This window comes from Populus trichocarpa, chromosome 8 (genome assembly GCF_000002775.5).
Source record: "Populus trichocarpa isolate Nisqually-1 chromosome 8, P.trichocarpa_v4.1, whole genome shotgun sequence".
Classification (NCBI taxonomy): domain Eukaryota; kingdom Viridiplantae; phylum Streptophyta; class Magnoliopsida; order Malpighiales; family Salicaceae; genus Populus; species Populus trichocarpa.
The window spans coordinates 5227668-5243622 of NC_037292.2; the positions used below are offsets into that span (position 1 = coordinate 5227668).

Here is a 15955-nt window from a genome sequence, read left to right on the forward strand (position 1 = left end):
ATCAACAACAGCAGTTTTAGACGTCCAAGTTCTTAGAAAATGAATATATTGTACAAATCTTACAACTTACTTTCTGCCACGCAACATTTTGCATTTAAATAAACGCATGTTTAAATATCCAAAACAAATAAAAGTTCAATGAACGAAAAAGAAATACACGCATAAATAAAAAAGTGGAAATTCTGGAAGCAGAAGCCCAACTATGATAACAAGCCCTGCCAGAATCTCAGCACCCAGTTAGCTGTTGGCAACGTCCAGCACTGAGAAGCAAGACGGGTAGAGCAACAGAGTCTACGTGAATTATTCATTCCATTTCTTCAGCCATACGAGTCCTCACCACATGCAAATAACCAAAACATTTCTCAATTACTTTAAATACATTTCTCGAAAACATAAAAGAATCATTAAAGAATAAGAATCCAAACTCAAGCAAGAATTCTTCAGCAGATATCTTATTGAGGGAAAACAATAAATAAACAGACTTTGTTTTGATAAAATGTAGGCATCATAGCGAGCCAAGAGCTGATAGCAGACAAAAGCACTGGCTTTCTGAGATGCAACTTTGTTATAAGATCCTCTACTATGCACACAGACACTATCCAGGTTCTCATCAAACAAATGAAAATTCAGAAGATTTGTCTGGAGAGGACCTCGAAGAAAATTATATTCAGAATTGCATTGATCACCTTGCACCAATAGCTCTTATAAAAAAAATTAAAACACTACAACATCAAGATCATAGCATCCACCTTAACAGTTCAACTCTAACGAATTTTGTGGAAGTGCATAAATTAAATGTGGGAGCATCTGAATGCACAGGACTTATCAAAATAAGGAATCCATGCCAGAATCTCAGCACCCAGCTACATATAGGCAACGTACAGCACTAAAACGCTATAGAAAGAGCGATTCAGAGACTCTAAATTGTTGCCCTTGCACGCAAGAGAATTGATAGAACGGCATTCCAAGCTTCACTATTTAATTAACCGCATCAAATGTTGGCTTTTACAATCGACTATAAAACAAAAATATCAAGACAAAATCATCATCAAGCGGGAAAATCCATATGAGAAAGTACTTACCCAAGAACAGTGGTTAACGAATCATGGAACGCAACAAACTCAAGATTTCTCATTAAACTACTTGTGAGAAATGCTAACACCCGTGGGTGTCATAACATAACTTGTAAACTTAGCTACAGATCCAACACTATGCAAAGAAACTCTAAGAGTAATCAACAAAAATAATGTAACTGATTTCAAAAATTATCATCGCCTAAGAATAGAATGTAGGAATATCTGAATGCATAAGCTTCATTAGAAGGGAAGCAAATGCCAGAATCTCAGCACCCAAAAATTGGTGTTGGCAACGTACAGCACTGAAAACGCTATTGAAAAATAAAGCACTTCAGAGACTCTAATTTGTTGCCTTTTGATCCGAAACAACACAATAAAATTATAACTATTAATCAAAGAAAACACTACCATCGAAACAGAGGGCTCAGAGAATAAGAGATGGCATCAACAAGCTCACATTTTGAGCTCTCATAGTTTGATGGTATATAATTTTCATCATCACAGCCTCTGGTTAACAATGAGTTAATCATAAAATGGAAAAAAGAAAACGAATAATTACATTAAAAAAAAGTGTATTAAAACGCCTCAGAATCTGTATAAGTTTTGGTAACATCACAGACAGAAATATCTCAGATGGTACGGACAATTTTGATGCATCACAGGCCTATATATCAAAACAACTAAGAAATTTAGTTAAGAATTTAGAGATTGAATTGGAGATGCAGGAGAGAAGAGGAGAGGAGAGGAGAGGAGGGGAGGGGTTGCGCCTATATATCAAAACAACTAAGAAATTTAGTTTAGAATTTAGAGATTGAATTGGGGATGCAGGAGAGGAGAGGAGAGGAGGGGTTGCGCCTCATGCGCAGTCGGTGAGGAGGTCTATTGTTGGGACTAAATAGAGGTTCCGTATAGGGCAGAAACCCTAATTTGGTGATCTCTTCATTTAGCTAACTGACCCGGGCGATGTGTCGGCCCAGCCCAACATAAGAGTTCGAAACTCAATACATTGTCTTAAGACAATGAAAGCCTAGCCCGATATGAAGTAGTTATAATACTCCTAGTTTCGGGACTTCTTTATTGAGAAGAAAAATATCATTAGTGGATAAATTAGGATGCTATCATTGGCCAGCAATGTTGTTCATTGTATCGTGTCATGCATATTATTAATAAAAAAAAATTTGGTTATAAATAATGTTATTGGCATGGAAAATAATATTTTTTATCTTTAAAAATATATGTGTACGTGGAAAAAATTATATATGACTCCTAATAACCTGAAAAAATATATAAAAAAATATATCAAAACGATATTGAACAAACCAAGATTCAAGTCATGTTGGTCAAAAATATTTTTTCTTTTAATTTGGGTATTATCAGAAGAGGAGCTAAAAAATCACACAAATATAACAATGATTAATCAAGAAAACATGAAGTAAATCAACAGCATTGTTTCGCAATATTAGTGGAATATTAGATAAATTCTAGCAGAAAGAAAGCTAGGGATTTGCTTAAAAATGATTTTAAAAAAAACATAGGTAAAAAAAGAAACAACAATTAAAATATTACATAGTTTTTTCACTGAATAGAATTGAGATCTAATACATATAATATAAAATAATCGAGAATAATTAATTTTAAAAAATTAAAGTTATTAATTACGTAACTAAATATCTTTTAATTACTATTCAAGTTAGTTAATTTTAAAATATTTAAAGTTATTTTTATCTTTTAAATAAAATAAACAATTTTTTATTAAGAATATTTTTAAAATTCTAATCAAACACTTTTTCAAATGCTCTGCTTAGTAAAAGCTAGAAGAACACGGAGCCAAGCAGGCTCATTATAGCTAACAAGGACGAGATAAAGCAAGGGAGAACTTGCTAGTGACTGAACCAGCTTGCTTCAATAAAGAACTGCAGGAATCCACGGGAAAAGAAGAAACTTACTATTATTTTTCCAGCAGGATCAATCCACCAGTAGTATCGGAGTGCTGAAACGGCTGGTACCAAACCAATTGAATTTGTTACGACATCGAAGAAATGATCTTGAGCATGGACTCTGACTATTTCGTTCTTATTGAGACGCCATGATGGCACGCTGGTGACCGGTACATCCTCACCAGGTGGGGAAGGTAATAAAAGCTCGGTTTATAGTCTAATGAATCGATTCGAGGACTCGTCCCCCCCCCCCCCCCCCTCCTCCTCCTCGAAGAGTGTTTGCTTGGCAGAGAAGGTAGCATAGTCACTCCTTGAATGGAAAGGAAAGGAACCTGAGAAATGCATTGCCAGATAATATAATCTATTTTTTATGAACATTAAAACACATCAAGTCATCTTAGTTCAAAGGAGAAAAGATTGGATATCTATAATGTTTTTGAACCTCATGGATAGATAATACATTCCAAGTTTCTCACAACAACTACAATGTTCTGGTCTTTTTTTCTGCTTCTTTTTTCTCGAAGGGAATGGGAGTTCAGAGAATCACACATTACTAAACACTATTAACCCATAAACGAATAGAAAACTTTATATAAACAAATACAAGGTGCCAAATCCCAACTTAAAATTACAAAATAAACATTACAATAAGCAGGAAAACAGCTCTCTTCCACCCCTAACACCCCTTTAAGTTATACCCCCACAGATAAATATCAAATCCAAGCTACCATGTTTCTCCATCTCCAAGTTTATAGGCACACTCTTATTATACGATCACCTTACTTCATGTAATTTCTTCTGTGAGATTTCATTTGTTTTTTCCATCATTAATTGAATATTTTTTCAAGAAGATCCTAGAAAGTGTTCATCATGCCTTGAACCATAATAAGGCAGTCTCCATTAAAGGATTTTCGTTCAGAATATTCATGGACGTTTGGACTTGTGCTCCAGATGATGGGTGGTATCAAAATCCACATGGACAAAAGCTCTTTCTACTTCAGGAAGTTGTTCCAGCTTCTCTTCAAGTGTCTCCCCAATATTATGTGCTTGATCAAGAGACATATCCTGTGGTAAGACTATATGAACCTCCACAAAGTACTGACAACCAAATGTGTATGCTCTAACAGTTTCAATGTGCTTAATATCCTTGTGATGGTTCCAGATTAGATATGTCAGCTTAGCTAAATACTCTGGAGGAGCTGTCCTCCCTATTAAAGACCAAACATTCTCCACGACTGTCTTTGCCCAATTGCCCATCGTATATAAAGCTATCTGCATTATAGTTTCAACATATCAGTTGTTGCTATAATAATGTGAAAAAAAGGGGAAAATATACCAAGATTACTGAATAATTCTGATCCATGAACTTATACTGTCAACTTACAACGATGGCTCCAATAGGATCAATCCACCAGTAAAACTTGATAGCTAACACTGCTGTCCCTAGACCAATTGAATTTGTAATGACATCGAAGAAGTGATCTTGAGCATATGCCCTAACAATCTCATTGCTGAATCTGCGGCAATATACCGTGAGAACAAATTTTACCACTGTGGCAGAGACCATAATGCCAATCATCCATTTTTCTTTGTCAGGATCTCTTTCTGGCTGAGCCTGCATAGAGTTAATCGAAAAGATGACTTTAATTCCTTTATGGTTATATAGAAGTTGTAGCATATACTAATAAGTTTTGCACTGGCATACCCTTGTAATAAGTTCTCTTCCTGACTCGAATAATATCTGTAATCCAAGAGTTGCCATTACTGATGCAAAAATAACAATTCCCTGCAAAAAAAAGAGCACTGAATCGGTGAAAAAGCACAGAAAATATAAGACGACTTGAACAATTGATAACCCAAATACACAGTTGTGATCGATATAAACTCATTAGATTTTTTGCCAACGTGTATCACACTTGCACCATCTTCAATGACCTAAAGTTCATATCTTCTTAAAGCTACTCGAGAAAAAAGTGAGCAAATGAAGCATTGCTTAGTTTTGAGTGTTTCTGTTAACGATGCACCAATGCAAGTGTGTTTTATGTGAAACAAAACAAAATTCCAGGGACATTAATTGGTTTGGTAATATAATCACCCTCTTTCAAGTCACTGCAAAACAATGAGAAACGAGTTCATATATATACAACTTCACGATCAGCTGAGGAAATAAGGCCTACCACAGGTTGCATTCTTTGCTTGCCAATAGGATATTGAAATTGATTTGGTTTTCTCATTGTATGAGCAGTAAACCACAAAATAAACCCTGACAATAAATCCAAGAAGGAGTCCAAAGTTGAAGCTATCACTGCCAATGATCTGCTCTCAGTAGAAGCATACACTTTTGCCAAGAAAAGTACCAAGTTGGCTACATTTGATGCATATATTGCCCCTCTCTCATTTCTTGCAAGCTGTTTCATTTCATCCTGAACCAACAAAAAAAAATGTCAAGCATAAAGAAGATCACATGATCAAGCGAAATCTTCACGAGAGCCAATTGGGAACAAATTAAAATGAGTGAAACAGAACCGGCTGCTATCATCAAGATGCTCTCTATAAGATCATGGTCTCAAAATAGTTATGACCCGGGATAAGTGGTTCCAGTACTCTAAGGCACTCGTATTTGAGGAATTGAAAATTAAAAAGAAAAGAAGAAAAGGAAGGTAAAAGAACTTAACCTCGCTTAAACTTCCAGGCAAAATGCCCAATTCAATGAACGAGTCCACCTCATGGAATCCCTCGACAAGCTTTTCCTGCCTTCTGTAGTATTCTGAAATTCTCTTTTGTCTCCCTGCCAGAGAGGAAAAAAGAAACCTTAAATTCATTAAGCAACTATATCAAGTTTGTAATTAGTGACGTGAAAAATCAACTTCTAGCTTACTTAGTGTTTTAAGAAAATATCCAAAGCCAAAATGATTATCCATCCGCCTCTCTGGCAACTGGAACTTATCCATACTTAGTTGCCAAGACGGCTCCCTTGTCATCGTGCTCACATTCTCTCCTGTCGCAGCAGGTGATAGAAGCTCCGTTCGATAGTCTAACGAATCTGTTCGAGGACTGCTCTGTCTGCTCGCCATTTTTTAGCCCAGGAAATTGCTTTGAACTTGTCCGGGGATTATAACTTTTGAGCTGTGTGTTCCAATCAGACCAAGCTCTCTTTGCTGTAAACAGGGAAAAGTTTTAGTATGAAAGGATGTGCTTTGAAGTGAAGCAAGAACTATAACGGTATAACCACTTCTTTTTATCTAGTTAACGAGAGGGCCCACAGATATTGTACACAGAAAGCATGGAGAACGTTGATTTCATCATACGAGCAGATAGGCGGGCCTGGAAATCGGAGACATTTTCAAAGTAACATCATCTCATGCCTTCATTGGAGGCTGGAGCTGACTCCATGTATTTAATTCAGGATTGTACTCCAAGTATGAAAGGAATCTTAAGCAACGAATATGTTCCTTTTCACACCATAAAATAGATTTCAGTTCTTGCTTGGTGAAGTGGCTTTTCAAGATCCATTTCTAGCTGGTCCACAGCCAAAAGGGATTTGCATTTTGCAGTAATATTCATTTGTAATTGACTGATCACGACACGGCCATTAGCTAGAGGTCCTTGGGGTTATTGAGCTGTGGAAGAGAATCTAATTACACACTCCACTTTTAAAGTAAGAATTCTGTAGTTGGAAAAATCTGCTTCGACTGGTTTTCCTCTCAGGAATACAAATTTTTCTTTTCCCTCCGATTTCTTCACAACTTTTATTCAACTATTACAGAGTTGCACAGATAGCGCTTGAAACTTGGAACAAGCTTGCTCCAAAAGAAAAACATGAAGAGAAGCACAGAGTCTTCACGCTTACGTTGTGCCTTCATCTCACAGCTTAGTTTGCAGTAATGTTAAGATTAAAAATAAAATAAAATCAGCGATCACAATAATTAATTCCATAGATTCCCATTTCCCTCTATGGGCTCCTCTTTTTTCTTTCTTTTTTTTCCTTCTGAAAAAGCTATTCGCCGGCTCCAAGCATTCGATATACAAAAATGGTAAACTTTAACTTAGCCCCAAAACTATATCCAAGTTTTAATTTAACCCCAAATGAAATTTCTAATGTCATTTTTCAGCAAAGAGTGTCAAGCTTCCTACAAAACAGCTTCGGTTTTTGAAGCATAAACGCAAAGCTTGGACAGAATCCACTAACAGATATAGATAAAGGGATTCAATTGAGAATTTTATACTCTGAGACAAAAAAACAAAATTATTTAGGACTTAAGCAGGAATACTATATAGTTGGAGGGGTGACTCAAAAGAAAATCAAAGTAAAGCTAAAATAATGAAAATGACAGAAATCAGCCAAACACTAGTTTACTTACTGCTCCTAGTAAAGAGAAAAAAAAAAAGCTAACTGAAAACAAGAGAGAGCTATCGAAGTCGAAACCCTAAGATTCTCTCTCATCACAAATATCACTTCTCACTGTGAATCAGGTTTCATCAAAGCTAGGAAGATGGTCAGTTTCTTTTGTATACGTGTACTTATATAGTATAGGTGTATGCGTATGCTGTTTGCAAAACTGATTGTATTGATTTCTGCTTGCTTTATACTAGTTTTCATCAACATATGTGTGCGATGAGGGATTGATTGTTTCTTTTGAATTATTTTGTACAATTTTCTGGTAATTAGTGTTAATTGTAGGTTTTTTAATTTAGTGGTGTAAACTTTAAATGTATTCTGTGGAGAATTTGAAGTTACATTGAGTTAGGCTTTGTTAATTGGTGAATTTAGGGTCTTGCTTGCAAAAGAGGAGCAAAAGGAAGAAAATTCTTCTTGTTGCAAAAAGAAATCATCACTAGTTTTTTTTGGAAAAAAAAATCTTAGTTTGTGTAAATTTAATGCAGTTTCTTTGTTTCTTTTAATGTTTCTTGGATTATGTGATATGTATGTGCGCACTCAGCCTGTGTTCAAGCAAAAATTTTAGTTTGTGTAAATTTAATGCAGTTTCTTTTTTTTTTTAATGTTTCTTGGATTATTTGACATGTATGTGCGCACTCACCTGTGTTCAAGCAAAAATTTTAGTTTGTTTTGTTGCCTGTGCATGCACAGTCTGTCTTCACTGTGAAAAAAATGGCAATCTTACTGATTGATGGTTTATAAATTTCTATTATACCAAGTTGTTTTCTTTGTGTTTATTAAGCATATATTCATTTGATGGGTTATAACTATGTGCTGAATCTTGCAGTTTTATGTTAATTATGGTCATGTAGGAATTTAAACAAAAATCATTTTCAATGTGTGCATGTTCACTTTATTTTTCTTTAAGTTTCTTCTTCTTCTTTTTTCTTATGCATTTGTTTTCTACAGCACAAGTTAAATAGAGGCAACCGTGAGAAAGTCCAGCAGTTCATGAGTATAACTGGGACAAGGTAAATCAAAGATTAAATTTGATGTTGCTACTGTACTTGGAATGATCATTATTGAGACTAAACTTTAAATTAAATATGAGGTTCCTGGAGGACCCTTTCCCTTGCTGTTGATACTCCTTTTTTTAAAATTAAAATTAAATAATGGTAGCACGAATTAACTTTCATTGGAAAGATCTTGTGTGCATGTGTGAATAAAGTAAGAATTGTATCCAGGTGCTTTGCTGTTTCTTTTATTTCTATTTCTCATTACTTATCGAAGCAATTTTTAGAATTTAAAATTGAACTTATTGTCTAATCAATATGTTTTACTTATTTAAGGAAAAAGGAAAAAAGAGAGAAAGGAATAGATTTCAGAACATGATATGGGCAATGACCTTTCATAAATGTGACATCTTATTGTTCTTGGGAATAATGATTTGAATGTGTGTTTATGATCTGCACAGGTAGCCTTGTTCCTTTTCTTTTACAGTTTGGTGATTAAAATAGTTATTTTGAAATGCAGCGAGAAGGTTGCTGTTCAGGCTTTGAAGGCTAGTGATTGGCATCTAGAAGGAGCATTTGATGCGTTCTACAGCCAGCCTCAGTCTAGAACATATACTGATTCTAGACATTTGGAAGAGCTTTACAACAGATATAAAGGTGAACAGTACTTATCTACCTACTTCTCTCTCTAGTGGCACTTAAATTAGAACCTTCAGTATGCTGCAATTAATAAATTTTAGATGCATTGCTACATGCTTATTGAAAATGTGCATTTAGATGCCTCAGTCTAGAACATATACTGATTCTAGACATTTGGAAGAGCTTTACAACAGATATAAAGGTGAACAGTACTTATCTACCTACTTCTCTCTCTCTAGTGGCACTTCATTTAGAACCTTCAGTATGCTGCAATTAATAAATTTTAGATGCATTGCTACATGCTTATTGAAAATTTGCATTTAGATGTATTACTGTATGCTTATTGAGGATGTACTTTAATTTCTATGTCATTATATTATACATTGTGCTTATTGAGAATGTACTTTTAATTCTATGTTGTTATATTATACATCTGTTCTTTAATATTAAAAGAGGTATTGATGTTAAGATAATCATTAAGGAATTGGTTGTTGCTTATAACCCTGCCTCATTTGCCACTATTTAGATGCAACCAAATTGATAGTTCTATCCCAGGTAATCTCGGTTCTTCTTCTTTCTTTCTATTTTTCCTCTTACAGAATGCAGTATTCAAACCTAGAGATGCCAAATCTCTCTGTTCCAATTATCTAAAAATATAACTTGCTCCATATTTATTTGATACTCTGTGCACACCATGTAGGATCCAAATTGACAGAGCAGACATAAATGTCTACAATATATATACAAATTGCCAATTCTTTTTGGCTTACAGTGTTCACAAAAGAAAAAATATACTGTTAGAATATCTCAGTTATTTGCTCAATGGCAATTCTGATTATCATTTTTTTTGGAGTACCATTATCTGCATGTGTCTTGGTGCATTTGAAGCATATTAAACTTACAAATAAATCATGTTTTTTGCACATGTATGGATAATGCATAAGTTAGTGGAACAACTTTTTTTTATTGGAAAAGCCCTAATGGTTCTATATAGCATCCAACAACTTACCAAATTTTGTGTGAGTACAAAATTCACTTTTTTCACAAAGATACTCTTTAAAGAACATAGTTACCCTATTTTATATTAATAGGTTAGCGAAATTATGTTTACTCATAGACTTTTGCTCTGATTTGTTTTGCAGATCCTTATGTTGATATGGTACTGGTTGATGGTATCACCATCCTTTGCAATGATCTTCAGGTGCTGCTTTGACTTCCATTTATTTGTTTGATTATAAATGTTGCATCGAATCAGTTCAAAGATTAGAAATTGTTTCTCTTAGATTCTGAAAATAACATCTGAACCTTTCTCATTTGTCAGGTGGATCCTCAAGATATTGTTATGGTATGCGTGCATTTATCTGTCCCAATGCTTTGTTTCTGAGGTGCATGCATCTGCATATATTTTTATTCACTCACATGCATATTCTGGTATTCTGTTGAATTACTTAAACGGGAAATGTAACCTGATCATAGAACAAAAAAGAACATGTAAGACAATTTTGCAAAATTGCAATTGCTTTGCATATGTTATACATTAAATAATAGTTTAATCAGTCTAGAAATTTATATGTTGTTACATTTTACCTGCTTCTTTTATATAGAAATACATTATAGATATCGAGTGGGTATCGGTGATTGTACCAGCACCATTAGCTTTTAAGACTAGGGGTTATAGTTGATGTTGATTCATCTACTTTAATGTCTCTAATTCAAAACTGAACTTGACAATTTTGTTTCATCCAGCTCCTTTACTGTTCCTGCTATAAGTAGTGAAGAAAACTAAAATTTACCCTACAAGTAATATATCTAGAGAAATGTGATTGATTACTTCTCAACACTGTTTCATTTATAAATAACCCCTGTTCAAACATCTTCACCATTGGCCATGTACCTCATAAATAAACTGATCAATTATCCTGATGGAGCTTTAAAAAATTTATCAGAAGATGGACAAGGTTAGTTCACTTTTTTATTCAGCTTCCTTCATGGTCCTTGGCTTTACTTGTCCCTTAAATCTGAAGTAATCTGGCATTTGATGATTGGAAAGATTTGAAGAAAGTATGTCAGTTGTAGTTTCTTGAAACTCGTCTAGAGTATATGTTTTGCTGCCTGCCTGCTTCTAATATAGTGGGTGACAGTTTAAGGAATATTTGAATGGTCTCTCATTTGGTACTTTGGAATTTCAAGCGTTGGTAACTTAATCAGTTTTTCCTAGGGAATGTTTTTGAGCTTTCAGTTCAACGGACGTAAAAAATTAAAGTTTCTCTCCACTGCTTTTCAATGTGGAATCTAGGGATATGAAGTATAACAATTTTAATGTTTTTTTTCTGAAGAAGTTACTGTTTGCATATATACTGGCAAGGAATAATTTATTTAAGCTAGTGATAGGAAAACATAGAAGGAAGGGATAATTAATCAATTGTAATTGAGTAGTTCTTACAAAGTGGTCTAGTGGATTTGTATTTGGAATGGTGGGGTGTTTTCATTAATATGGCGGAGTATGGTAGGAGAATTTTACTCTCACATGATGCATGGCATGAGAGGCGCTTCAAAATTTCTTTTCTAATTAATATCCAACTAATTCAAGGTGGAAAGTTACAAGAGTTTTTTCAAACTCGTATCGATGAAAAAAGACTTGCTAGTGTAAGTAGGTTGTGTAAGAAAATAATATAAATCATATCTTGAGATCTCACCTAACAATTTAAGCTATTAAGTTGAATTGGTTTCTTTGACATGGTATCAGAGCCTTGATGACCAAGCGGTCACGAGTTTGAATCTCGTCACCTCCATTCTATTTGATAAAAATTAAGCACAAAGTAATATGAGTCTGTGCAAGTTTCAAGCCCAAAGAGCTTTCACTTGAAAGGGTGTACTAGAGAATAATATAAATCATATCTTTAAACCTCATCTAACAGTTTAAGCTTTTGGGTAAGATGGTTCTTTGATAGGTCGCACTTGTTGATAGGCTGTGTTTAAATATGCATGGATTCGACCTGGATAAGGTCTTGGGTGAATCAACCCAAACATATCCATTTTAAATGTAGCCCTAACTTGGCTGCTTTCCTAAAAAGTGAAAGTCCTACATGGGATTGGGATTAGGCTTAGTTGGATCCATCATCCCTTGTTTAAAAGTTCCACTTAATGAAAATTTCTCAATTTTGATTTTTAACATATGAAGTGATAATCTATGCATCTTATAAGAACTAGATGTGTCCTTTTTCGAACTTTGGGACAGTTGGGAATGTAAAAGTGGGAATTTTTATCCATTTGCATATTGGTAATGTCATCTCATAATAAAGAGTTTCAAAGTATCTAGAAAGGAAGCTCATGGTAAAAGTCAAACATATAAGCGGCATTCATTACATTAAAGAAAACTGCATATGTTCCTGCCTGGAATGCCAACCTGAAAACTGCCCTGCATGGATTGGGCCATTGTAAGGCTGAGCTCTGCATAAAACTTATACTCCTAGTATTCATTAACAGGTACCCATTAACCCATGATGTACCAGTGAATTTTTTCTTCTAATTGTTAACTTGGCATATTGTCAATTACATATGCCAATCAGGGTAAGGTAAGTTGGTAACATGTTATGTCACTTGTTATTGCAGTTAGTTGTTTCATGGCACATGAAGGCTGCCACCATGTGTGAATTCTCCAAGCAGGAATTCATTGGTGGATTACAATCACTGGGGTTAGTGTACAAATTTTTTGTGTGTCCTGTTGTTTCTTTCACTCTAAAGAAGTATAAGTCGATAGCATGGAATTGTTTTTATGTGACTCTAGTTTAAGCTGTATATTATTGGCAGGGTCGATTCTTTGGACAAGTTTCGTGAAAAAATACCATATATGCGATCTGAGCTGATGGACGAACGTAAGTGCAACTTCATAAACTATTAAGAAATTTCCCTGATAAATTATAATTTTAAAATTTCATTCCAGGGTTAGTTGTATGGATTGTATTATTGATCACAAACCTGTGGGCACACAAACTTTGCGCGCACGTGCGCACACACAAAAACCTGATATACATTTGTTTAAATAATTATAAAGAGATTTTTTTTATGTGGTTTTATCACTGAAATGACCTTTCCTCCCATTTTCCAGAGAAGTTTCGTGAAATATACAACTTTGCTTTTGGCTGGGCAAAAGAAAAGGTAAACACTGTTTTGCACAATGAATGTGCCTGGATTTGTGCTTGACGACAACTATTATTTTTTGCATCTGGCATACTTGACATGTTAGATAATTTGCCATTGATATTGAAAATTTGTGTCCAACAATTTAAACAACTGCCTGTCTGTGGCATAAACCAAGCCAGGTACCAAATTTAATGAATAAAGCACTTTAATGGAGTTGATATGTTAGCAAAACTTGTTATTCATGAAACTGTCAGTGATGCTCATTTCATATCTCCAGAAATCTGTTTTCTCGTCACAGTGCCTGGTTTTGTGAGTATTTGTCTTGATGGATGTGAGTTCCCATGTGTAGAATAGAACAAGTCTGTGGTTATCATATGCATACATGATTTAAAGCGTCACAAGTCCAGCTTCAGGAATAGCACAAAAAATATAGTGCTTGCTAGTGGTTGTGGTCAGACCTGATATTGGAATACACTTTCCAATGATTTTTTAATACATTAGGTTTGCCAATCTTATGCTGACTCTGGTGTTTTTTTGTTGATATTAGGGACAAAAATCGTTGGCATTGGATACAGCAATTGGTATGTGGCAACTGCTGTTTGCTGAAAAACAGTGGCCTTTGGTGGATCACTGGTGCCAGTTCTTACAGGTAGCTTTTAACTGCATATGATGATCTATCATTTCAATGTTACTGAAAGCATTCAAGGTTGATTATTCCTAAATTCAGAATCTGTGCTTATGAATAGTGGATCTGGTATCTAGATAAGCTGACTTGTGTTGAGTGGTGAGTATGCAATAGTAATAAGCTAACCAGCTATCAGTCTTGAACGGCTATATTCTAGAGTGATTATGTCAGGAAGTGTTTTAATAAGCTAATCAGTAGTCTTGAACACCTATTTATGAATGGCAAACTGACATGTAATTACCAGTGTCCTTAATAGATATCTTTTAGCACATCAGACATGAATTTAATACTTCTATCACCAATTTCATTCCAGTACTTTCTGTTTTTTTCTCTAGTAAGAGATGACTTTCTAGTAGGTTTGACCATTCATGTTTGTATCAACTATGGTTTTATTTCTAGTCTTATCGATATTTATATTTTCATGAATTATTTATTTATTTTTATTTGATGATGCTCTCAGGCTCAGCATAATAAAGCAATCTCGAGGGACACTTGGTCTCAACTTCTGGAGTTTGCCAGGGTAAGATAAAGCATTATGCTCGCTGAAGTTACTTGCTTGTTTCAACTAATATAAGCTTATACACCCATAGCTAGTATGTTGTGCCATATAGAGCTACTAAAAGGAGAGGGGAAAGAGAAGTTATTCTATAGCTTTAGGTAATTAGATGTTGTACCAACAAAGTCACTAGTTTGAGTAGAAAATAATTTGGCTTCTAAGTTTGCAGAATTGAGGATGATGATTAATGGCCCTAACCTGCTTAAATTTGTGACTTGATTGATTTTCTCTTATGACACAGTGAGAGATGTAGAGCTCTATTTGACTAGCCTTAGTTCAGAATTTGTAAAAATAAATGCTTCGGAGTGAAGGATAAAAGGAAACTAAAGTCCTCTTTTCTCCCTTCCCCTCATTCTCGAATCACTTTTCTGAGCTTGGATCATGAGATGTGGATGGGTGACTGAAATTCACAAGTCTTCAAGGCTATTCATCCACCATTTGTATACCCCATTTACACCGCCTAGATGCAATGGATTGCTTGCTTGTCACGAGTGAATCTTGTGGATCCTACCTTTCTGTGTTTAGCTGGCATGTAGAACACACTAGATACCTCATTTTGGGCTGCCCTCTAGGGAATGGATCGCGTACTCTGGAATTCCTAATCAAATTTTATTTTCCCTAAAGGTGGTAAGTTAGATAAATTGAATGTTGGAAGTTATTTTTAGCTCGATGAAATTCTGGAATTATGAGGAATGAATTTAGTTTATACCTTTTTCTTAGTTTATATCATAAAATTTCTTGTTTTGCGCAATGAAGTAGAAATCCAAATTGACAATAAATACAGACCGGGGAGTTTTACCTTTACTATCTTATGAAAGATGCAGCAATGAAAATATGGCATGCTTTTCGTGCGTGTAGGACTGTATCATGGGGGCCTGGTCTTGTATGATTGAATCTATTGTCATTGCGAATACTAATCTTGTAGAATGGTTTTCTTTTCAACGCAGACAGTAGACCCCACATTATCAAATTATGATGCTGAAGGTGCATGGCCCTATCTGATTGATGAATTTGTTGAATATTTGAATGAGAATGGCATAATGCAAAAGGGTCGGTCAACTGAATGGAGCCAAAAACGATGATTGACCATGGGAATCCTCTGATGTAGGTCGTGGATTTTTGGCATATATTCTGTCATTTTCTTCCAACTTTTTTTTTTCCTTTTTCTTTCCACAAGACCCAAAATGAAAGGAAAAGGAAAGATGCATTGGTATCTGATATCTGAATTTGGCAACCCGCACTTGGATTTTCAGTTAATGGGATTTTCTGTATTAGATCCATTTCTTGTGAAAGCTGAATAACTTGTTGAAATTTCTCAAAAAAGAAAGGTTTGTTGGTGTGTAATATCTCACTTTTCTGTGCTCTATTTTTTGTTTTGATAATGCCACGTCCATGTTTGTGTCTTCCTGTCATTGAAGGTGCAAAATTCTATGTGTCCAAAAGTAGTAGCTGCTTCAAAAGAATTGAAGGTCTTGCAGGTCGCATTTTGATTTTAAAAATCTCGATACGAATTGGAACCTACTTTCTT

The 15955-nt window shown here is 34.8% G+C and overlaps 2 protein-coding genes and 2 non-coding genes across 5 annotated transcripts; 1 reads left to right on the forward strand and 3 right to left on the reverse strand.

The window, feature by feature from the left end:
* Positions 1-1496: 1496 nt before the first annotated feature.
* On the reverse strand, positions 1497-1583 carry LOC112328547 (small nucleolar RNA snoR116). Its single transcript, XR_002983563.1, has one exon. It is a non-coding gene; the product is annotated as a small nucleolar RNA snoR116 (small nucleolar RNA).
* Positions 1584-1656: 73 nt separating this feature from the next.
* On the reverse strand, positions 1657-1741 carry LOC112328548 (small nucleolar RNA snoR117). Its single transcript, XR_002983564.1, has one exon. It is a non-coding gene; the product is annotated as a small nucleolar RNA snoR117 (small nucleolar RNA).
* A 1835-nt stretch (positions 1742-3576) lies between these two features.
* Positions 3577-6246, reverse strand: LOC7462150 (metal tolerance protein 10). Its single transcript, XM_002312198.4, has 6 exons — positions 5892-6246; positions 5689-5801; positions 5191-5436; positions 4719-4799; positions 4398-4628; positions 3577-4285 (listed from the first exon to the last, which is right to left on the reverse strand). The coding sequence occupies exons 1-6, from the start codon at positions 6085-6087 to the stop codon at positions 3938-3940; spliced, it is 1215 nt and encodes a 404-aa protein (XP_002312234.1). The 5' UTR covers positions 6088-6246; the 3' UTR covers positions 3577-3937.
* A 50-nt stretch (positions 6247-6296) lies between these two features.
* On the forward strand, positions 6297-15771 carry LOC7462151 (uncharacterized). Of its 2 annotated transcripts, XM_052455261.1 has the most exons (12): positions 6297-6361; positions 7011-7047; positions 8361-8422; positions 8925-9061; positions 10186-10244; positions 10365-10388; positions 12656-12738; positions 12854-12918; positions 13152-13201; positions 13734-13835; positions 14332-14391; positions 15375-15771. In XM_052455261.1, the coding sequence occupies exons 1-12, from the start codon at positions 6297-6299 to the stop codon at positions 15507-15509; spliced, it is 879 nt and encodes a 292-aa protein (XP_052311221.1). In that variant the 3' UTR covers positions 15510-15771. The 2 variants fall into 2 exon arrangements, with proteins under 2 accessions (XP_052311221.1, XP_002311289.1); XM_002311253.4 differs by lacking the exons at positions 6297-6361; positions 7011-7047 and adding an exon at positions 7341-7509.
* The last annotated feature ends 184 nt before the right edge of the window (positions 15772-15955 follow it).